This window comes from Nipponia nippon, unplaced genomic scaffold, assembly GCF_047370975.1.
Source record: "Nipponia nippon isolate SJK-2023a ecotype South Korea unplaced genomic scaffold, ASM4737097v1 scaffold_11, whole genome shotgun sequence".
Taxonomy (NCBI): Eukaryota; Metazoa; Chordata; class Aves; order Pelecaniformes; family Threskiornithidae; genus Nipponia; species Nipponia nippon.
Window position 1 is genome coordinate 5,275,104 of NW_028262302.1, and position 23,107 is coordinate 5,298,210.

General features: G+C 43.1%; 3 protein-coding genes across 11 annotated transcripts in view; 1 reads left to right on the top strand and 2 right to left on the bottom strand.

Moving 5' to 3' along the window:
* Window positions 1–6,198, bottom strand: part of SEC23A (SEC23 homolog A, COPII component) — a 33,639-nt gene extending 27,441 nt beyond the window's left edge. The window contains exons 1-4 of one of the 5 annotated variants that reach the window (XM_087747239.1): window positions 5,963–6,198; window positions 4,675–4,845; window positions 4,298–4,475; window positions 2,895–3,055 (exon numbers count right to left, since the gene is read on the bottom strand). The gene's annotated coding sequence lies outside the window, so the exon portion shown is untranslated. The other 4 variants (XM_087747236.1, XM_087747237.1, XM_087747238.1 and 1 more) reach the window with 4 other exon arrangements.
* Window positions 6,199–6,242: 44 nt separating this feature from the next.
* On the top strand, window positions 6,243–14,362 carry GEMIN2 (gem nuclear organelle associated protein 2). Of its 5 annotated transcripts, none has more exons than XM_087747241.1 (10): window positions 6,243–6,434; window positions 7,038–7,122; window positions 8,271–8,381; window positions 10,069–10,128; window positions 10,296–10,406; window positions 11,007–11,051; window positions 11,790–11,858; window positions 13,201–13,311; window positions 13,523–13,581; window positions 13,912–14,362. In XM_087747241.1, the coding sequence occupies exons 1-10, from the start codon at window positions 6,313–6,315 to the stop codon at window positions 13,949–13,951; spliced, it is 813 nt and encodes a 270-aa protein (XP_087603367.1). In that variant the 5' UTR covers window positions 6,243–6,312; the 3' UTR covers window positions 13,952–14,362. The 5 variants fall into 5 exon arrangements, with proteins under 5 accessions (XP_087603367.1, XP_087603369.1, XP_087603370.1 ...); XM_087747242.1 differs by having other exon boundaries at window positions 6,245–6,434; window positions 8,282–8,371; XM_087747243.1 differs by lacking the exon at window positions 11,790–11,858.
* Window positions 14,363–17,714: 3,352 nt separating this feature from the next.
* Window positions 17,715–22,862, bottom strand: TRAPPC6B (trafficking protein particle complex subunit 6B). The gene is made up of 6 exons (XM_009474464.2): window positions 22,653–22,862; window positions 22,506–22,573; window positions 21,222–21,339; window positions 19,715–19,798; window positions 18,563–18,656; window positions 17,715–17,892 (listed from the first exon to the last, which is right to left on the bottom strand). The coding sequence occupies exons 1-6, from the start codon at window positions 22,731–22,733 to the stop codon at window positions 17,861–17,863; spliced, it is 477 nt and encodes a 158-aa protein (XP_009472739.2). The 5' UTR covers window positions 22,734–22,862; the 3' UTR covers window positions 17,715–17,860.
* Between the last annotated feature and the right edge of the window lie 245 nt (window positions 22,863–23,107).

A 23,107-nucleotide genomic window follows, 5' to 3' on the forward strand; every position in this document is an offset into this window, starting at 1 on the left:
AGTTATCTCCTGAAAAGACAGAGAAAACTGCAACTTAAAGGCCATTTCAGCCATTCCATAGGCATCTGCTACGAAGTCCACCAACTCCGTCTCCATGCACTGCAACATGAACTCCCACTTTCTGCACTGGACTTTAAAGTCTTTTCTCCACATTTTACTCTAGCTACACTTTAAATGGTTTTACACGGATATTATTTTTACCACTCAGTTAGTGCTCCACAGAAGCCAATGTACAAACACCAGTGTGCAGTGACTAATAAAGTGCATATATATATATATACACACACATAAAAGATTTGTTGGATTTATGGAGTTAAATATTGTTACTTTCTAGTAAGGTATGTATTTCCTATGCAGAAGGCAGAACCTGCTAATAATCAAATCTTCCTCCATCTTTTCTTCCACCCTTTTCTTCGTTTCCCAGAGCCAGTAACACTTGCATATTTCATCATACATCAAATGTGAAACTCATGGTCTGACAAGTTACCTTCAGTTTCAATAGCATTGTTACAGCTATCCAGGCACATTTTCTAGGACAGGTGTGGAGATGTACTACATTAGACCAGAACAGCAAACCCTCCTGACCTACAGACTACACACCAAACTTCATACACCTGAATGCCACAAAATACATATTGCCCACCTGAAAATCACTTCTCTGTGGTTTTCTGAGAACAGCTGAATAGCAACTGGTCCCATGTCGGGGTGTCACTGCTTTAGCTTTGCGGCAGGACAGGACACCCAGGCAAGACCAGCAGTCCTTCCCGGCTTCCCGCCTCCCTCCAGCTGCTGAGGCAGAAGGTACCCCACATCCCTGCGCCATGGCAATCTCTGTGTCACACAAAGCAGCCACAACTGAATTGCATACAGAGTCACCGGCCGACTACACCTGACTACAAAGGCTTGATTCTCCCGTAAATAATAGTATTTATGTAATTATTCTGACTAGATGCAAGAGTACAGTCAGGACTTTCTAACCACTACACATATCAAACATGTTTGACATACCATTCGGAAAGCTATCCTGTAGCTGAATAAACAGCTTTGAAATACATTGCTTTGAAATTACATTATTTTGAAATGCTTCTAGAAGCAACTGCAAACAGTAACGACAGTTTCTTCAAAACGGATTATTCTAAAAGCTTCATCTCAGCACCTTTAAACATTTACACATCACACGTAAATGTGTCCCAATACAGAAGATCACCAAAATAAGATCCACTAATCCTAGAAAGCACACAGAAACAAAATCAAAACATTTCTCTCTACAGTGTCTGAAGAGTTCCAGCATAGAGAGATCAGAGTCCCTCATATGACTATCTACTTAAATACCACTAAATTAGTGCAGTTCACTGTGCACTTTTCTTACAACAAACCTATTCTTTCAGTTTATTATGCACTAATTATCTGGAAAAAGAAAAGAGATTAATAATAAGCCTGTAACTATTTTTTTATGCCAAAATCAGCATTTCAGATACAAATCTATTTCAGTTCCAAGGAGGAAGTGAAATGTACGAGGAGAATGACTTAGTACTTAACCAAAGCAACGGCAAGTTGTCAAACTGACAACATAAGAATCTCATTTTCACTACTCAAACACAGCCATCCTCCAAACCTGCTCTCCCAGTTTTGTTGACTAAGGGCTTTTTTTTAAACAAACAAACAAACAAACAACCAGCGTATGTAATAACCCATCTAAATTAAAAAAAACACATATTCAAACGCAGCAGGGCCTGCCTAAACGCAATTTTTGCCTAGCTTCAGCTATCTCGCAAGGCGCCCCTGGCAGAGCCCCTGGCAGCGGCACGACGAGGCGGGTACAGAGCAGCTCCAGGAGCGGCGAGCCCCAGCCGCACTTTACACCCGGCCCGCGGCGGCCGCGCGAAGGCCGTGCCCCGCCGGCCCTACCTACCTGCCGCAGCCCCAGCTGAGGACGGGGCTCCCGGCGGCCGCTGGCACGGCCCCAGCCGGGCTCCGCCGCGGCGGCCGGGGTGGGCGCTCCCCGCCTGATGAGAGGGGCGCACGTACCCCTGCCTCGGGGCCCGGGAGGCGGCGGGAAGCGCTGCCCGGCCGCCGGTGGTATCCCCGGCCCCTGGGGGCGGCCCGGGGGTCCCGGGAGCCGCGTCAGGCCGCCCGGGGATGCCCCGCCGCCGGGGAGGGCGGCGTGAGCGCTCGAAGCCTCGTGAGGGCAAGCGGGGAGCGCCCCCCCCCCACGCCCCCGCTCCCTCCTGGCCCAGCAGGCGGGCCGGGCCCCGCGGCGCCCCCGTACCCAGGCAGCGCGGGGAGCGGGGCTGCCGCCACGGCGCCGGCCAAGGACTCTCCTCCCCGTGGCACCCCCGGCTGCCGCCGCCGCCGCCGGCCGGCTCCGGCTCCCCGCGCCCTCCGCTGCCCCTCAGCCCGCGCCCTGCCCGCTCACCCCGCGTCCCGGCCGCCGCCGCCGCCGCCGCCGCCTCGCTGGCTCTCCCCCGCCCGCACGCAGCCGCCCCGGCGCTGCCGACGCAGTCAACATGGCTGATGGGAGAGGCCCCGCCACGTCAAGGGGCAGAGAGCGCCGGGCGGGCTGGCCCTCGCCGCGCCCCCGCTCCCGCCGGGCCAGCCCGCCTGTGCCCCGCGGCCCTCCCCGGCCGGCGGAGCGGAGGGGCCCGGCGCCAGCCGTCCCGCGCCGCTGACCTTCGCTTCGCCGCCCTGACGGCTCCTGCTCGCCTGCGCGCGCGTGTCTTCCCTCTCCGGCTCCCGGATTTCTTCCGAAGATCCGTTTGTCTCAATCTCGCTCTTAAAACCGCTCGGGAAAGGAGGCGTCCCGGCCACCGGGGGGGGGTTTGCCTGCTCGCCCCTGGGGCTGCGCCTGTGCCCGCGGTGACCGGGGCCGCCCTCGTCGCCGCCCGCGGACCTACCGCGCCGCGCCGCTGCCGGGCTCCCTGCTTGCGGGGGGCTGTTGCGGGCCCATCCTCGGGAGCAGGCCCGCCGGGCTGCTGGGAGGCCTTGCATTGCTTGTGGCCCATCTTCCACCATGGCAGCTTTTTCATCTGGAAGATCGTTTATGCGTTTCTTCGGACTGCCTGGGAAAAAATACACTGAAATTATATTCCTGGTGGTTTTTAGCCTGAGACAACACTTTATCTCAGATTTATAAATATTTAGAAACATAACACGTCTATTTACCATCCGCACAATAACTTTCACGTAGCCATAAATACACACTTTGTTCAGTTTTTTTGTTAGCGTGGTTATCTTCCCCCCCACCCCCAAACTCAAGTGATAGTGACGCTTAGGTTTCAGGGCACTTCAGAATTGTTTTAAACAAGGCTGGCACAAAAGGCTGGAACAGTAACTTCTGTTTTCCCCGAGGGACCTCAGTGCAACCAATCCGGGCATGGAGGAGGACTGAAAAACATTTTGCTGACTACCGCGTCCTCCTTACTGCACCTCTGAAAACGTGCTATGACCACCACCAACCAAATATAAATGACTAAAACAGCCTTATCCTCTTTTCTTATATGTCAAATGCAATTCTGGTAGAATTTCTGTGCCATTACTATCTCCAGTATTGTTTGCCAGTCCTCTTCAGTCTAAAAACATGAGCAGGTAAACAACGGCAGAACTTAAAGGGAGGGATTTTAAATTTCCACGTCCACAAATCTCACTGCCAGTTGTGGGAGTATTAAGCAGGAGCTTGCCAAGGCCACGTAACCGCCTCAGTTTGTCAAAAAAAAAAACAAAACAAAACACAAAACAGAAACAAAACCAAACCCAAAACCCACAACAGGGCAAACTTCTACCAGATGCACAGAAAGCAATTCAGCGTTATAATTTCAAAAGTACTCAAATACTCTCTGAAACATTTTCAAAAAGTTACACTGAAAAGAGGCAAGTCCCAAAGTCAGAACTGCGGGTTGAACTCTCTAGACAACAAGAGAAAAAGAGGCAACTGACACTTAAAGGTACTTGGAAGAAGGAATAACAGGAAAATTCACTACAAATAAAAGTTATGCAATATTTTTAACCAGTCATTAGCACAATTAAATTTCCTTACATAATGACTCAATCCAGTGCTCTAAACTTCAAGAAATGTCTTGCAGCTGTTACAACGGTGCAAACCACAGAGAAAAGCAAGGAAAAGCAAAAAAATAGAACAGAAAATAAGATCCTAACATGGTATATACTCATTATAAGAAAATACTTTATTATCTCCCAGTATTAGAGTGTACAGTGAAAACATTTCATTTTTCTTAATGCAGAATTTTTAGTGTTAGATTTTTTTTTAGTCAGCAGTGCATATCCACTGATGGCAACTCACCCTTTCTTTGGAAAAGGACTCTTCCATAATGCCTAGGCAGTCAAGAAGAAAGAATATTCATTTCCAGTTTCTTTTTCCTCTTCCTCCACTGAGTCATATTTGCTAGCCACTGCATCAACATTGTTGGTAATACTTGTCAGGAACAATTTTATTCTCCGTGGAAGACTACCTGTAATAACTAAAAATGTTACTTCGTTTAAAAAGTATCAGTGGAAAGTTCCAGAAAAAGTAATCTAAAGATAGAAAGTATATTTAAAGTATATTTGTATCTGTGGATTCTCTTTCTGTTCATAGTTCTTGACTTCACGACAAATAGAAAAAATAAGTTCTGAATATTACCAAAGTATTAGAAGAGAACTTTTTGCAGCTGGACTCACCAAAGTTTTTGTCTTGACCATTGAGCAGCCTTTCCAGAGATATCACTGTACTTTTAGCTAAGCAGGCTTTATTTCTAGTGGTGACTTCAATTGTTGCATACTCAACTAGGATGTTAGATCCGGGTTTCAGAATTAAAACTCCCTGTTACACGTAGGTGGCTTTGGAAACACCTTAAAACAAACAAAAGCCAGTGGAGAGGAGGAGCTAGGGTAGATGTTTGTTCAGAACTGCTAAAATACAGCCTTGCAGAAAAAAAAGCATTGCTTTTTTGAACTTATGTCAGAAGTATTTAGAGCTACTCTGATCTGCTAGATGGACTGTGGGTAGCACTAAACCAACTTTGCATGCAGCAGAACTAACAGGAAAAATAACATACAGATTGACATTTAGCGTAACAGGAATTTCATAATACACAATGTAAATGATTACAGGTTTATCCTTCCGCTTTTTATCTTAACTGAAAAGCAACCCCCCTTTATGATAATGCTATGCTTTTCATTTGGCGTGTGCGTACTCCCGCATAACAGTATTTAGATAAACCCATACAGCAACAAAATAAAAACTCAGGCGCTGACCCTTCCATAATGAGAACTGTTTAAATTCATAGCAATTGACTTTTATGTAACTCATTTCAACCATAGATCTCAAACCATTTCAAGGAAGGGACAAGTATTGTTATTACTGGATGTCCACTAATGGATGAGTTTTAAAGGACCACTTGCAAGAACTACGGTGTATTAGAATAATGGCACAAGGCCTAATAACAATGGTTATTAAAGGTTTATGCCGATTCACCACAGAAATAGGCCTAGTTTGACGGGCAGTCAATTGGCATGACCACTTTCTGCGCTGCTCTTTGGCCAAATTTCCTTTTATTCCCCTCGCTGGGTTTTCGGGGCAGCTAAAACCTCCCGAGCAGGCCACCAACTCTAGGGGGTTCCCCGGTGACGCAGCCCCACGCACACGGTGCCTTGACGGGACCACTTCCACATCAGAGCGCAACACCAGCGCACCCTTATCAGGGCACGAGAACCGAGAGGAGACGGGTGTTTAACAACGGCATCGCTCCCAGGACGCCCAACCAGGGTGTAAAGTCCTGGTCCCATTTTGGGCTCGGGGAAGGTTTGTAATGATCCCAAGAGTGAGATTAAGACACAAACGAGGTCAAATGCCGCCTATCAGGCCGTTTTTATTGGATAAAAGCAGAAGAACGGAGCGATAGGAGAGGCAGGAAATATTAGGAGGAAAGCAAGCAAGCACTGGGAAAAATAAGCAAAGGATAGGCACCGCCATGGGTCCAGGGGCGTCCCGTTGGTCCTCGGTCTTCAGTTCCTCGGTGGTGGGTGCACACACGAGCAAGCTTTGAGAGAATTATTTGACGTTCCAGTCTCTTACACAGGGAGGCAGAGGGCACGGCGGGGAAGCCCCGGCGCCGCCGTGAGGGAGCGCCCGTTCCCGCTGGGCGCCGCCGTGAGGGAGCGCCCGTTCCCGCTCAGCGTCGCCGCTCTCGCGAGAGCAGCCTGCGCGCTTCGCGGCCGGCGCCCGTTCAGGCGGCCTCCGCCGCCGGGGGGCGGGGCGGAACTCCGCCCCGCCCCCCGGCGGAGGCCGCCTGAACGAGCGCCGGTGGGGCCGAGGCGATGGAGTCGGGGGTGGAGGAGCTGATGCCGCGGCTGCTGCCGGTGGATGACTGTGACTTGGCCGAGGACTTCGACCCCACGGTGCCTCCCAGGACGCCCCAGGAGTATCTGAAGCGCGTCCAGTGAGTGGCGGGGCTGAAGGGCCGATCTCCCGCGGGCAGGCGCGGCCGGTTGGGCCCGGGCCGAGCTTCGCGTTGGGGCGCTACCGTTAACCTGCCAGCCGCAGCTGTTTCCCAGCGCGGTGGGATCCCGTCCGGCACCGGGCCTAAACCCACCCGCTCCCTGCGAGGCGGCTGCTTCTCCAGGGCCGCGTAGGGCCCGCTGCACGCCGGGGTTCGCTGCCTGCGCCTCGGCGGGCTCGCTGCTCCGCAGCCGTCCGCCGCCCCGAGGCCCGGTGCCGCTCAGTTTTCCACAGAAGGATGGAGGTCCCGCTCGTGGCTCTCCGTGCCGGCAGCGGCGGCCTGCCCAGGTCTCGCTGCAGGACGCGTTGCCGCGCTTGAGGCAGGTTAGGAGGCAAGCCAGCTTTGAGGGGGCCGGAGCGGTCGTGCAGAAACCGAGAACACTCGATCGGTAACTCCCAAGTCAAGCCTTCTGTAAGACTCGCCGGTATAGTCGGTGTTTTACGTACCTGAAGATTTCCGCAGGTGCAGTATTTCAGAGACATCAGGCGCATAACCACCCGTTACAAAACGGAAAAAACGTAGCCGCTTGATTTTGTTTTGTAGGATTGAAGCAGCTCGATGCCCAGAGGTGGTCGTGGCACAAATAGACCCCAAAAAATTGAGAAAGAAGCAGACAGTAAACATTTCAGTAAGTGAGAGCTTTTACAGATTTTGTTTTGAGGGAAAAAAAATTAAGGGGGAAGATGTTAATATCATAATGCTTGTACAGCACTGCTGCATTTTAAAAGCATTACAGAATCAAATGTCTGGGTTTGAAGAAACTGCTGGCTAACAGCAGTCTTTATAACTGATTTAAATTCATAACATCCATATTATTTGATACACAGCAGACTGCTTTACTGTCTAAGGAAATCAAATCTCACATGAAATTTTACAAATGTTTATAGTCATAAAATCTGCATAAACTTTAGAAGAAGGGTATCTCCATACCTATATTTAGATTTAAATATCTATCTAGAGTACGGGTAGTAAGCGCGGCTAAGCTTTACTAAAGTTAGATGAAATTCTAGCACCACTTCTTTCCTTTTTGGTGGAATATTTTATCGGAATTTTTCTTTACTGCCCAAGCAGATTTTTCTGTTGTCACATTGCCGTGCCAGCTTGGTTTTTAATCTACTTTGAAATAGTTCAAGAGACGAAGTTTGCCTTTCTCTGGTGAAAACTGTGTAATCTGAAATTTCACTACTAGGTTGCTCAAGAAAAGTTTCTAGTACTAACATATGACCATGTAACTTCTGCGACCGTTCTCTTCATTTGTCTCATCTCTTTGTAGTGGCATTCTTAAATATTTGTAGAAAGATTTTTTTTTTTTTAAGTAACTTTCATGCTAATCTTTAAAGACGTTATATCTACTTAACTGTCAAGAGTTGATTTCCTAAAAGATATTTTTGTGTTCTTCTGTCTTCCTCAACTTATTGTCTTGGCAAGTAGAATGCCTAAGATTCATAGCATCTGTCCAAGGTAAGGAAACAGCACCTTGCTTTTTATAAAGAGGGAAGTTAAGGCAGAACAATTGCTAAAAAGAAGACCTTAAAAATTCTTTGACAATGTATTTTGAATACTTAGTTTTCCTTCTTATTTGCATATGAGAAGAGTCAAACGGAAGGAAACTTTGTCTAAACCAACTGTTAAGTCAGTCTTGGATGGAGTCATGAAATTACCTTTCTTAAATGAACATTTAAAGGATATTGTTTACCTGATAGTAAACATTTACTGATTCTCTTGTTCTTAAGGATTCTTCTTATAAAGCTTTCTTTACATTATAATTATTGCCAGTGTTTTCTTAGATTTCCGGATGTCAGCCTGCTCCTGAAGGATACTCTCCAACACTCAAGTGGCAGCAGCAGCAAGTGGCCAATTTCTCAGCCGTTCGTCAGGTACAAAATGGTGTGTGTGAGGGGACTTGCACTGTCTAGATAGAACACACCTGTGCTTTACGGGGGACAACCTTATATCTAGTATAGAAATGTTATGACTTCATGGTAGGACAGATGTTTGCAGGTAAATGTTTTAAGTTCTTGAAAAAGAACTGAGTATATACTGCGTGGCTTTTAAACCTCTGATAAAAATCTTGAGAGTCATGTTTAAAAAAAAAAAATTCTTCAACTTCAGCAAAAATATCTGTCAGTGTTTAGATTAAATGATGTAGGGTAGCTGAGGGAGGACAAAAATACCTATGATGTTATGCAGTTACATTAAAACCTAGTGTTAGCCAGAATGTTCTGCAGAACTCAACATTAACCGAAAAACAAATAGATTTTAACCCACCAGGAGATTCAGGTACGTAGAACACGCTGTCCATTTAGGATACTGTTGACAGTGGTGGCACCCATTATGAGGAGAAATACTGATTTGGTAAAATGTATTTATAAGGTTGTAATGTTAGCACAGACTTAAATCTTTCCTACCGCATTTGCACCCTGCTCTTAAGAAACAGAACAAAAATGGAGAATTTAGCAGTCTCTCTCTATCCACGGTTTGAACAGGGTAAAATGCAAAACATAATAAAGATGTACGTAGAGATCATTTATGACTCCAGTGCTGCAGAAGGCATGTTTACAATGCATTGATACTGCATTGTAGGAATACCTCAAGTCACTGAAGTATAACCAACTGCACTGAAGCTGCTGTAGCACTGAACTTTGCATGAGCTCATTTGCCCTGTTTTTTCAGGGAAGTAAATCAGTGAAGGTGGAGATCTGTACTGCTGCATCTATATTGTAAACATTAACTGAGCTAGCCCCTATTTCTACAAGGTATCACATTGCATACTATATATTAGGCGTAATCTAAGGTTTTAGTAGAACTAAGGAAACTTAACATCTAAAGGCATATTCACTGTGCAGATATTTCTTTTATACACAAATCAGTTGTCCTCTCATCTGTGCCAGAATTAACACTGTGAAGTACGAGAATATCCTAAAAAATATTTAAGAGAAAAAAAGAGCATCAGAAGTCACTTGTTCAAACACTATGCATCAGCTACTGTTACAGCATTTTTAGCTGTCATTTATACTGCTACAATAACAATCGGATGGGGGGGGGGCAATTTCTTCTGTTACAAAAAGTTTACACCTCTGGTACAGGAAACTGTCAAGCAGGCCCATTTGTCTTATATGGCATCCCTGTCAGGGAGAAGAAATATACTAGGGAAGCACGCTTGCCTCCTTTCTAACAGTTCTGTAGACATCTGATACAGATACAGACCACTGTTGGAAGCAGGATATTGGCTTTATTGTGCTTTTGGACTAAATCCTTTTTTTTTTTTTCTTAAGCTTGTTATACCAAGAAAAGTCTGGAATACTATTGCAGCTTACTACCTCAACTTAACTTTATGTAGTAGACTTTAAAATTCCTTCAGCTTTTTCATTACCTCCAAAAACTCAGCATGAGCAACTTAGTTACATTTATACAGAGAGGCATGGGAAATACTTAGCCAGTTATGCCTCTACTGATTTATAGAGCATCATAGGGTATACTTTTTATACATTTTAAGAATAATGAAGAGCAATTATGGCTAGGATAAAATAACTGCAAAGTTAAACTGTGATTTGGCTTTGTTTCAATTCCTCAGAGCTTGAACAAGCACAGAAGTCACTGGCGGTCACAACATTTGGACAGCAATGTTACAATGGTGAGTAGAATTCATAACAGTGCTGTGGGTTTTTTCCAGTCATTATCTCCGTGATTAATCTTGCTTTACAGTTTAATGCAACAAATTGTGAATATTATCAAGTCTCTTCTTCAGTGTCTTCCAGATAGCAATATTTCACAGTTTTCATTTATTTTTATTTACTTCAGCCAACATCAGAGGATGAAGAAGGCTGGAAGAAGTTCTGCCTGGGTGAAAGAGTATACTCAGAAATAGATGCACTATCTGATAATGAAAATCTAGGAATTGATTACATAAAGGTGAGTATAGGAATTCTGTCTAATTTTCAGCTGCTATGTTCAGGAATAACTGCTAGAAACAATCCTACTGTTTATTACCACTTTGTACTAAATAGAAAGTAGGCTCTCTGCTGAGCCCAGAAAGTCCCATTTTCCTTCCCTTTTAAGTGAAAACTGAGTGAAGCAGAGAACAAGTCTATCCCTTCACTCAAAAAGTTGAAGAGTTCCTTCATCTGGTATCAGCTAAAGTGCACTACTTGTTGCTCACTGAACTGAATGGAAAGCTTTCTGCATCGCCTGCTGTTGTGTTTGGTTGAGTGGTGATACGTGATTCCTCTCCTCATGCATGCTATCCTACAAACATGCCTTTCACTGCATCATTTTGAAAAAACAAAACTTTAACAAATAACTGTAAAAGTAAGGTTCTTTAATACCAAATTTGACTGGACCTTATCTTGAACTCGCTTGAAGATTTTTTTTTTTAATAGATTTCTAAGCTCAGGATAGACTTTCAAATCACTACAAATGTCTGAGCATCACATTAACATGTTGGTACGTTCTAAATTAGAACAAAAATGTTTATGATAATGTCTGCATTTTCCAACTTGATTTTATTTCCAGGTGGGCTTTCCCCCTTTGCTAAGTATTGTAAGCAGAATGAATCAGGTGAGCCTACCTCTTAGAACTGGATAGTAACATTGCATAAATCGTTATTTCTCATTCTATCTGTTGCAGAAGTCTTCCCTATTTTTCTGTGCTAGAGTAGGCAATTGTTTATTACAACTGCTATTCATTGTACACTTACAAGGAAAACACGTAATCCTTATCTCACCTTCAGCTACAAACAACTTTACTAGTGAACATTTATCATGACTAGTTTTAAGAGTATTTTGTCCTTGTAATTTCGCTGTAGAACATTTAATGTTTGAATTTTTGCTGCATGCCCCATTAGGTGCTTGAGAGTGGTTTAAGATTTCTCATTTAAAGTGCAGTCCTTCAACTTGATTGTGAACTCTTATGTACATTGCAAGGCTAGAAAAATCACACTTTCCTTTACTACTACGTTTCCCACTAGTCACCTTTATACAGGAACAACCAGTCTCAATGTAATGCCTCTTTCCTAATCTGTAGCTACTTATCCATAACGTTTTCTTAACACAGAAGACTACTTCATTTTATATAAAGTTCCTTCCAGGAACTGGTGCTTTAACACTTACTTTACCTTTATATGTAACTTCGACCTAGAATAAATACCATATAGTATCACAGTGGAGTAGAAATATGTAATGTATATATTTTTTTAAAAATCGCATTGCTTTTTATATAATAGAATCCTTCTGGTAGAAGGACAGCAAAACAAAACATGGCAGTATTGTATTGTCTCTTTCTGTTCCTCTTTTGAAGGCAACAGTAACCAGTGTCTTAGAATACCTGATAAGCTGGTTTGGAGAGAAAAAATTTACTCCAGAACTGGTAATTTTTCATTTATTCTAACTACTTGCACATGAATGCATTAAACAAGGGATAAATTGTTCATAGTTTTCTATGAAATTATTTTAGTTTCCAAAGAGTTCTGTAGATGCATGTATCATTTTCAGTTACTTTCTAAACTTTCCTGATTAGATACCAAAATGAGTATTCACAGAACTTTTTCAAAGGCTAATTACAAAACATAACAGATACAGATCTATCGAGTACTGCCAAAATCCCCTCCCCTTTTTATCGCTCCCCACGCTAACGTAAACCCAAGGTTAGACGAGTACCGGCGCTGGGGAGAGAAGAGGGTCAGACTGCAGCGGGTTTGGTCCTGACCAGTTTAAGCTGTCAGGGTGCTGCATGCTGTATTTACGGACATTTTCTGTTTGAGTTTGGAGATGCGTGACAGTGTGCTGGCAAAGACACGTTTAATCTTTCCATGCGCAGCACAGACCAGAAAGCTTAGCTGTGTTAGTGTGGTGACAAATCAAACCTAATAAGAAATTCTGATTGACAGGGTACATTAGCATGGAGTTTGGCCACAACTAGATTGGCTGGCTACGTAATGGCATTGCATCTACAAAAGACCTTGGTGGATGCACCTCATCGCATTCAGTACCACAAAGCAAAAGAGCAATGAAAAATTACTTCCATAATACTAACCGCAGTTTCGCTATTTTTCAGTCACTTAAAGGCCTTTCATGTTCTGTCCTTTCCTGTAGGACTGTTTTCTTTTTAACCAATATGCTGCAGAGAACGTGCACATTGACTTTTAGTTTATTCCCATAACGAAAGCCACTAGACACTGGAATTAAATTAAGAAGTTAGACTGGTAGCAGAAGGTACGTTTGTAAGAATGCAGTAGAATTCAGTGAAGTAAAATGCAAAGCACATGTTTTCACAGCAGTGCAGATCTTAAAGCTGATCTAACAGCATTAATTCCACAAAGATCTGACTCGATATATTCACTCTTCGGGAATGTTTTTCCACAGTTTGTTAACTTAAAAATTCATAGCTAAGTAATAATCTTTAGATATTATATTTAGATAATCCTTCCCTCAGACTTTAATAGTGTAAGCTGTACTAATTTATATCTTGGCCAGTATTCCAAAACATATCAGGAAATCCAGGAGTACTGCTCGTAAGAAGCTTATCTAGAGGCACAAAATTGTACTGTGTGGTGCCTAATTTGGCTTTCAAATTTTTGAATTCCGGCAGTAGCACTGAAGTGCAATTTTGTTTTGAGACCTGCACTCCAGGCCTGCTCTATATAACAAGAACTGCATGAAACTTCAAGGAAATGCTCATAATTAAAACTTTGTTATTTGAACCCACACAGGGTAGATGGCTTTATGCGCTGTTGGCATGCCTTGAAAAGCCTTTGCTACCTGAAGCTCACTCCCTTATTCGACAGCTGGCAAGACGATGCTCAGAAGTCAGAGTACTAGAGGTAACGTTTAATATAACATTGCGCAAAGGACTTGCTGAACTTAGCAAATTATTAGGAGGATGATTTTTCAGTTCTTGAAGTCTTGTAAGTAATTTTTCGTGTTCTAAGTTTCTTCGAGAATGAAGGGAAGACTACAAGCATGTAACATGGCATGTAACAGCTTTTCTGTTTGCCACAGGTAACAAAAGAACTGTTCTAATATTTATTTCAGGAGAACAAGAATGAAGAACAAATGTCAGCTCTGAACTTGTTAATCTGCTTAGTTAGCAGGTAATGCCACTTACATACCTAAAACAGTAAAGTATGTCCAGAATAAATAAGTGATTACTCTTGTCCTAACCTAGACTCTTTTAAAGCGGAAGTCAATTAAAGTACCCTGGGCCCATGCAGCAAATATACTTAGCTAAAAGGACTCAAGATAAACCTAAGAGTAAAGTAAGCTTATTGGTTTCCTCAGATGAGCCTCCTGAACTGCAAAGCTATAATTATGACAGAAACACTATAAGAAGAGCTAGAAAGCAAGGGGTCTAACAACTCAGAGCAAAGTAAGGAGTATGTTGCATTAGAGGTTTCTTACTGTATTCCACTTCTCTCCACCAGGTACTTTGATCAACGTGACTTGGCTGATGAGCCTTCCTAGACTGTTTTGAGAATATCTAGTATTTTGCCTTGCCATAGCACAAACAGCATTATCAGAGTTAACAGCAAGACACTGCACTGTTCAGACCTGAAGTACTATACAACCCCTTCAAAACACCCTCATGATAATGCATTTGGGACAGCCATGAATAACTTAAGCTAAGCTTTAGCATGAGATTGTCAATGTCTCCGATACCATCGTCACCATAAAGTGGTCAATGAAGCATCTGGCATCATCTCTCAAGCTACTGTCTCTGTAAACTACATTCGTGGTTAGAAATTTCTACCATCTGAGTAGTCCTGTGAACACTGCTGTGAGGTGAAGTCTGAGGTTACATTACAAATGATTGTTCTTTGTCTTACACACACCTATTGAGGGCTTTTTTAATAAAACTGAAGCATTTTAAAGAGAGTTCTTAAACATGGTGGCTTTTCTCATTCTTCATACTATTTAACAGCAGCCTTACTATAGGAATCTACACAACTAGGACTGAACATGTTTTTTCAAGCTTTGGTTTCTGAGCTTAAGCACTGCTAAGCAGTTCAACTACAGCCAGTAAGTTACTGAAACAATTATTTTAGTACAACATAAAAATTACTACTTCCTGAGTAGTAATACTATTTTTTAGTGAACGGTTGCAGAAACCAGTGAAAATTACACAGCTGTATTCAATGCTTTTTAATAGAAGCATTTATATGAACAAATTTATTTTCTGTATGGTATCTTGACAAATACATTAGCTCGCTTATTTATATATTTAACATGGAGTGCTTTGCCAAGAGTATCAGCATCTGCTTGGTACATACGTGACTCTCTCTGGTTCTAATTATCTTCAACAATTAAAAATCCATGTTAAAGGAACTATGAATTCTACTGATAGCAGCAAACTGATACACAGTCTTAACTGACATCTGCTTTCTGTATATTGTAGAATTTAAGTCCTTCCCCTCGCTATTAAAAGTAATCATTAACCACAACCAGTTATTGATAAACCTTTAATATGTCCTTGAATGACTGGCACTTTTGCATCTGGAATGGTAGTCTTAACTGTCCAGCGAAAAATCAAAGTGAATTACAATAACTACTAGAGTTTTAATTCTGGAGATGCAAGTAACTGATTCTGAATATGCTGATACTGAATGTCTGCCACACTGCAGATGCCTAAAATGCGATGACGTTGAAATGCCCATCTTTTAGACATACAGTGCGAGTTATTTCTAGTCTCTTTAGCAGCATTTTCAGCGTGTTGAAAGCAGGATAAGTTGGCAACTGAAGAACCCATGAAATGCAAGAATACTAGTTAGCTAATTCTCTAGCGTTACAATTTCAAACAATTCTGAGTTACAAAGCTGCACAACAACCCCAGCCTTCCTATAAACTACCAGTATAAGAACCCAGCCTTTTCAATCAGTCGAACAGCTGATCCCCACCCACCGCGTACCATACCGCTGTAGTTACTTTCATCTTTGCTAGTTCCATAAACAGTGGGATGGCATTCTGCTAGTTCGAGTTCTGCTCTAGATGTTTCCTAGAACTGTCAAGTTATTCAGCTACAACTAATCTGAACTAGCATTCACAGTACCTGAAAAGATCAGAATTTGGTCACATCTTAAGCTCCAATACAATAAATCCCTGGTTATCACATTTATAATCTATAGCTTGCCAGCTTGTAACAGTTCTCTAGAAAAGGCTTCATCCATTACACACTTCAGACCTTCCCTAGAGCTTAGGGAAGAACAGCTTCTACTGTTCTTGCCCACCATGCAACTGCACAACATACGCTTCTCCCAACACAGAAGGTAGTCACAACAATCAAACGTGCTATTTTAACGTGTTAGCTTTTCTAGTTAGCCTGTTATTTACCGGTCTCAAAGTAGACACCGAATCGCTGTCACAAGGCATTCTCAGATGTGGGTTGACCTTGGCTGGACACCAGGTGCCCACCAAAGCCGCTCTATCACTCCCCTCCTCAGCTGGGCAGGGCAGAGAAAATATGAGAGGTTCATGGGTCGAGATAACGGCAGGGAGAGATCATTCACCAATTACCGTCATGGGCAAAACAGACTCAACTTGGGGAAAATTAATTTAATTTATTGCCAATCAAAATCAGAGTAGGATAATGAGAAAATAAAAACCAAACCTTAAAACACCTTCCCCCAACTCTCTTCTTCCCAGGCTCAACTTCACTCCCAATTTCTCTACCTCCTACATGGGGGTTGCGGTCACTTCATCACACGTTGTCTCTGCCACTCCTTCCTCCTCACGGGGAGGACTCCTCACACTCTTCCCCTTCTCCAGCGTGGGGTCCCTCCCCCGGGACACAGTTCTCCATGAACTTCTCCAACACGAGTCCTTCCCATGGGCTGCAGTTCTTCACGAACTGCTCCAGTGTGGGTCCCCCACGGGGGCCCAAGTCCTGCCAGCAAACCTGCATGGGCTCCTCTCTCCATGGGTCCACAGGTCCTGCCAGGAGCCTGCACCAGCACGGCTTCCCACAGGGCCACAGCCTCCTTTGGGCACCCACCTGCTCTGGTGTGGGGCCCTCCATGGGCTGCAGGTGGATATCTGCTCCACCATGGACCTCCATGGGCTGCAGGGGGACAGCCTGCCTCACCATCGTCTTCACCAGGGGCTGCAGGGGAATCTTTGCTCCGGCGCCTGGAGCACCTCCACCCCCTCCTTCTTTGCTGACCTTGGTGTCTGCAGAGTTGTTCCTCTCACACAGTCTCACTCCTCTCTCTGGCTGTAGTTTGTTGCCCAGTTGTTTTTTTCCCCTTCTGTTATCCCAGAGGCGCTACCACCATCATTGATGGGCTCGGCCTTGGCCCATGGCAGGTCCATCTTGGAGCCAGCTGGCATTGGCCCTATCGGACACAGAGGAAGCTTCTAGCAGCTTCTCACAGAAGCCACCCTTGTAGCCCCTGTCCCCGCAAACCCAATACATCACACTTCTGAATAAACACCATAAGTTTCTATTGTGATTCATTTGGAAGTATAAGGCCTGAACCTGCCAACAGAAGAGTCTTACAGTAAAATTCATTAAAAGTTTTAACAAGACGTTTTCATGCTTACCTACAGCAAGATATGTATTGTTATGCAAATCTTGTAACAAGTAGTATCTAGCAAACCCCAATGTCCTCAAGAGTCTTGGTGATGTCTTTATAGCTTCTTGCAGGCCTAATCATCTTCCTGCACACACTCATTACAGAAGTGACTTGTAGCTAGCAATTAAAAACAATTACATTAATATTGAGTTTATGCACAAGAAGCTAAACCAAATTTCCTTCTTTGGCCAGTATACCTGACCTCAGCTGTAAAATTATTCTGACACAAAGAACAGCTGCTAACTCGAGGGAGGTAGGAGAAACTGTTTAACTATGTAGAAATGCATTCTCTTTTCTACTGCCCCATATCATTGCTACAAAGGAATTAAGCCTCCACTGAACACTGTTAATGAAGGCTGTATTCATGTGCTAATGGCTTCCTCAGAGCAATACGAAAGTAATTGCTGCCTCACAGTTCAGAGTGAATAGGGAAAGGTAGCAGTTGGACGTTCATCTTAGGTGACACAAAACACATCAGTGCCTTATTCCAATTTAGTCTTGGTCAGGCTTTTACTCTGTTCTAAGAACGTGCCTCCGGTCTTCCATATGTGCTGTTTTGGTAACTGAAATATTTTGCTGAAAACTTTTGAGTAGACAGTTTTTACCATGTGGACATTAATACCTTGGTATAGAATAAATTTCATACCAAGATACAAGGATAGTGTTGTTTTGATGAACATTTATTATACATTTTGGAATTGTGCTGCACACTGCTGTAATTTACAAGCTACATACAAAGCTGAACCAAGATACTGAGCCCACACACAAAGGATTGTTAAGGTAGATACCCAGATTTGAATGTGCTCTACATCTTCTGTATCATCACCTGAAATTTACCTGCAAAGAAAAAGCAAAGTCAGATCAAAGTATCACTATTAGAGTTATTTTTCCATGTAATTATTTTCCTGTAATCATTTTGTTAAAAGAAATAGTAAGGAACATTTCAATATTACAGTTTAATTGTGAACAATCTAGCCATTATTTAAATTTAGCATTTAAATTTAACTCCAGCTGAACAGCTTTTTCCTTCTTTTCTTTTTAAGTTGATCCATATCCCACATCACAACAGTTCTGTCAGCTAAATTTAAAATTTGTGCAAAGTCTGTGAAAATTTTTAAATCCACCTTACAGCTTGGGTAGTTAGAATGGACCTCACTTAATAACTTTTTTAACAACTTCTGTAGAGAAAAAGCATGTATCTAGTTGTTTTTATCTTCACTTGTTCAAATGGCCTTCTGGAGGTACATACTTATGCATTTGATGCTTCCAAATGTAAATACAACTTTTTAGTTTTGCTTTCCACTCAATATCATGAAGGTTCACCCTCTTTTGGTATTTTCTAAACACTAAAGCATTTAGTGACAAGCCATATCCTGAAGCTCATGCTGAATCCTATGGCCCAGCAGCTTCAAATTAATCCCACCTTGATAAATGCTTCTACAGTGATGAAGTCAGTAAGGAAAGTCACCAAATGAGCTAATTATTGAATACTCCAAGAACTACTTACATGCAGGCATTGATGAAACTTCAGCTGTTACAATACTCTTTATTCCCAAATTCGATAGGCCTCCTCTGATTAGTCCACAGGTAAATGCTAAATACTAAATATAAAGTTGCACTTTAAATAAGTGTCAAGGGTGAAGCTTGTTGCTAAAGATTGAAACTAAGTACTCAAGAACAAGACTTGGACAATATAAAACTATGGAGGTTTTGTTACCATGCTTAAAAGACTTCATCATGTCTCTAATAGATGAAAGCTCCAATATTTGGCACAGCGGAGCTCACAATACAGATTTCTCTTGTTAGAGGCACTATCTTGAGTCACCTGTTTCTATTTCCATTAAACCTGTAAGAACTTATTGTCCTTAAAGCAATTATTCCCAAGACTTGGCTGAAATTAGCAACTGGTATCAAAGTCAATAAAGGAGAAACAGTCCAAGATAGCATTCTTGGACAGGCCACATCTTAGAATACAAGGGCCTGCAGATATTTAGAATGTATGTTGCAAAACAGAACATCTCACCAAACACCAAAAAAAAATCCCAAGGACGGCAGCCTGCAATTCTGATGACTAAAATGATCAAGAATTAAGAAACCATAAAACAGAACTGAATGCCCCATTTCTTAAACCCACCTGAACCAAAGTGCTTTTGTAAGAGGTTCTGCAGAGACACTGATTTTACTTACCTAAACTACTACCCTAACTCAGCATCTACACTCAAAACTACTTTTAATCAGTGGAAGATCTTTCGGAATGTTCATAGAATCTCAGAAGCTTGTTCTAGGTAACAAATAGCATTTTCCAAATACGTTTTGGAAATTTTAAGAAAGCTTCTGAAAGCGCATGCTTTCCAAAGAGAAAGAAAGAATGAATTTGTGTGATAGTGGCAGATAGAGACAGACCAGCTCCTACCATCAAGTAACTCAAACATGACAACAGCAAGTTTCACAGCAACTATGACCATTTCTTGAACCATAAATCAAATCCACTGTTCCGAAACAAGATGCCTTTCCAAAAAGCACAGGTTTTAGAGGCTAAACTTTAGCTGCCCTTTTGAAGAGTTTGCATCCACTCGATTACAAAATGTAAAGTTATTATTAATAGATCAAGATAATTCAAATCAAACTGGTAGATCCCAAGGATAAAACTGAAGGGTACCTTTGGTGCATGTTCTAAATACTGCTTTCCTGCAGACATTTGTGTCAAGAGACGAAATTTATTGTCTTGAAGGACGTAAATACCCTGGGTAAAAATAAAAAAAGGGGTTTTAGTTAAATATGCAGTAACATGCAATCAACATTTTATGTGAAGGGATTTGATTTGTAGATACAATATAAATGCTCTCAAGTTGAAAAATGAAATTTTAGATTAAGGCATATGTGATTTAAGTTTAAACTGTATTATTTACTTACATAAAATATCAAAACAAAAGAAAAGATACTTAATTGTGAGTTTACAACAAAACCCCTAGATAATAATACGATCAGTTAACCTAAAAATGTTTATTTACACTCTTCTTGGAAGAGTTCTTCCAGTGCTCAAAAATAATCGCTCCATATTAGAAAGTCTTTGTAAATAATCGCTCCATATTAGAAAGTCTTTGTTAACCTATCAAATGCATGCTGATTTTTACATTCAAACCTTAATCTTCATTTGGTATGCAATTCACTATTCTTATTCTCAAATTCAGTGAGAATTATCTACTTTAATAGCAATACAGGGAACACCACCCAGCAGATGATCAAATTATAAGTCTAGTGTTTTCTACATTACAATTGTGTACCACAATATGCATTTTAATAAATTAAGTATGAACACAGTATAATTTAATCTACACCTGTAATTTTAATTTCTTTGCTAATGACCGTGCTACTTTAGAACTTCATAACCCTTAAATTAAGGCTGCATGTAGAACTGAGACATAAGCTCAATACTGCAGCTTTCTTTGCATTCAAAAACAGATTTCTAAGGTAATTATTATCTGTTGAAGTTCTTACTTGATAAACAGTTCACTGAAAAGTAAAATGTATTCTATTTGGCACAATCCTCGTACAAATTCTCGTTTCTACTTTGATACAACAGGAAAATAGCCATAAGAAAACCAAGTCATTCAAAAGGAAAAAGATTTTTTACTCTAGCAAAATGGCTCCTTAAACTATTTTGATCTTGCTTTAAGACCCGTGGCTGTTGATATAGGAAAGGACATAGATACAACACAGCGTCACTGACATGCAAATCTGGGAAGTTTTTCAGCTGTTTCTTACACAAGTATGTTCAGTAAGTAGAGTGCAACTAAGTGTCTCAACTGCTGAAATCTCTAAATATTCTTCAAAATAAAAAAATTACTTCAAGGCAGACATTCTATTTAAATAGATGTTAAGACTTTCTCACACTAGTTTTCTACTAAAATTTATGGAGAGATATATAAAAAAGTTCCTGTTTAAGTGTTAAGCAACTATAACTGCTACTGTCCTGTCAGTTCGTAACTCTGCCAACAGTGCATATGAAATTAAAAGCATTTAGTATTTCCAAACAGAGTGGCAAAAAAGACATCACGAGCAATTATTAAATTGTGTTCTGAAGGTACACACTAACATGAACCATAAAAACCTGCTTTTTAAACAAAACAAATAAAGAACTTATGCTTATACTACAGCATAAGTACCTGATGATTAGTCCTTAGGTTATCTATTTGTTTTTTGAATACAGTTGTCCAAAAATCTTTGCAAATGAACTTCATAATATCTAATTCATCCTTGAATCTGGCAGTATCTTTTGTAAACCTAAGAGATAAGCGAGAAACATATCAATAACGAAGGTACACACACCTTGATGGATTAAACAGAAAATACAAAAAAATGGTACTATGCAACATTATTTCTGAGGCTGTTATAGAAATTAGTTTTCCAACCATTGCACGGTATCATTCTAGCACCACTCTGCATTCATCAAGTATTTTAACTATAGAGCAACACAGTGTTATCTTAATACCTGCAACATGACAGCAAAACAAACGGTTTTAGTTATATGATTATTAAAACCAGCTGAAGTACAGAAAGATGCAAAGCACTCCATCAGTTTTATCTTCAACTAAATGTCTAAGTAGAAGAAAAACAAAAAGTTCACACCTATACTACTGCTTGGAAGGAGTCCTTCAAGTATGCAAAAAAGCACTAACACATACGAACAAACATGTAAAACTTGTTCCTCATTCCCAAAAAGGGACCTCTTTCTCTTGCTTATTTCAGAATTCTGTCCCTTTATCTTCCTTGAGGGTCCTTATCTGGCACTAAAGCACCACTTTATTCAACGAAAGCATGACTTCAGAAGCTCAAGAGTCTCCACACGACCTCAGAACGAGGGCGCTGAAGTTGGATGTGCAGCAAGTCATCGTGCATCCCCAAAGAGCCCGGGGAAACAAGGAGGCAACGTGCTCGGTCACCAAGTTCCGAGGACTGAGAGTGCTTTAGAAAAACGAAATGGAGTAGCCGCTCATAAAATTACGTTTAAGAAATAAATTAGAAAGAGAAGAAAATCATGAAACATACCAGAAGCAGGAAACATGCAAAAGTAGGTCTACAAAAAGTGCGCTTAAAAAGGATTGTCAGTATTAAAAGTAACCATATACCCCGACTCAGTTTTCACGACGGAAAGCACGGGGAAAGCACACACTCCACAACCGTCCTGTCGTATTCAAACACAGGTCCCCGCAAGAACCAGATGCCAGAACGTATAACCAGAGGAACACATCCGCAGCACGACCCCTGTCCCCCCAGGGCGGCGAGCCGCCTGCCACCGAGCGGGCGAACGCTCCGGGCCCCACAGGCCGGGCCGGAGGGGGCGTGGGCCCTCGCCGGGCCGGCGCAGGGGAAAACCCCGGGGACGAGCACCGCCCGCCGGCGCCGGGAGGAGGAAGAGGGGCGAGGCTGCGGCAGCGGCGGGGACTCACCTCTCGATCAGCCCCTGCCCGACGCGGAAGCCCATGCTCTCCAGCTTGGTGGTGCAGCGCCCGTTCTCCTGCAAGACACAAGGCGCCGCCGCCGCTTTACCCCGGCCGCTGCCCGGCGGCCCCCGGGGCGGCCCCGGCCCCACTCACCCCTTCGCCCTGCTCGGCGGCGCGGTACAGCCCCGCCACCATCTCGTTGTGCAGCAGCAGGAAGAGCGCTTCGTCCGCCATCTCCGCTCCGCAGCGGGGATACCCCCCCCTGCCGCCACCGCCGCCGCCTGGCCCTCACCCCTCGCCCGGCGCCGCGGCAACGGCCAGCCGCCGCCGGGGCCCGCCGCCGCCGCGCCGCCCCTTCCGGCCGGGCCCTGCCAGCCTGTGGCGCTCCCCACCGAGGCGGAGCGGCTCAGCAGCGGCGGCCCGACTGGTTCTCCCCGTCGGGGAACCGCTCGGCCTTCCCGCCCGCCGCCGCCTGGGGAAGGCCCGCCGCGGCTGGCTGGCGCCGGCCGGAGCCTCGCCTGAGGCGGGACAGGGCCTTTGGCGTTGTGGCTTCCCAGAGCCCGCTGCCTCGGGCAGTGGCGCGGACCGGGGCTGCACAAGGGAGTGCG

Coding starts and splice junctions, on each gene's coding strand:
- GEMIN2 (XM_087747241.1), top strand. CDS start 6,313: ATGGAGTCGGGGGTGGAGGAGCTGATGCCGCGGCTGCTGCCGGTGGAT. Junction 10,129..10,295: donor TGGACAGCAATGTTACAATG/GTGAGTAGAATT, acceptor TATTTACTTCAG/CCAACATCAGAGGATGAAGA. Junction 13,582..13,911: donor TTAATCTGCTTAGTTAGCAG/GTAATGCCACTT, acceptor TCTCTCCACCAG/GTACTTTGATCAACGTGACT.
- TRAPPC6B (XM_009474464.2), bottom strand. CDS start 22,733: ATGGCGGACGAAGCGCTCTTCCTGCTGCTGCACAACGAGATGGTGGCG. Junction 22,574..22,652: donor CCGCCGAGCAGGGCGAAGGG/GTGAGTGGGGCC, acceptor TGTGTCTTGCAG/GAGAACGGGCGCTGCACCAC. Junction 21,340..22,505: donor GGGCAGGGGCTGATCGAGAG/GTGAGTCCCCGC, acceptor CTTATCTCTTAG/GTTTACAAAAGATACTGCCA.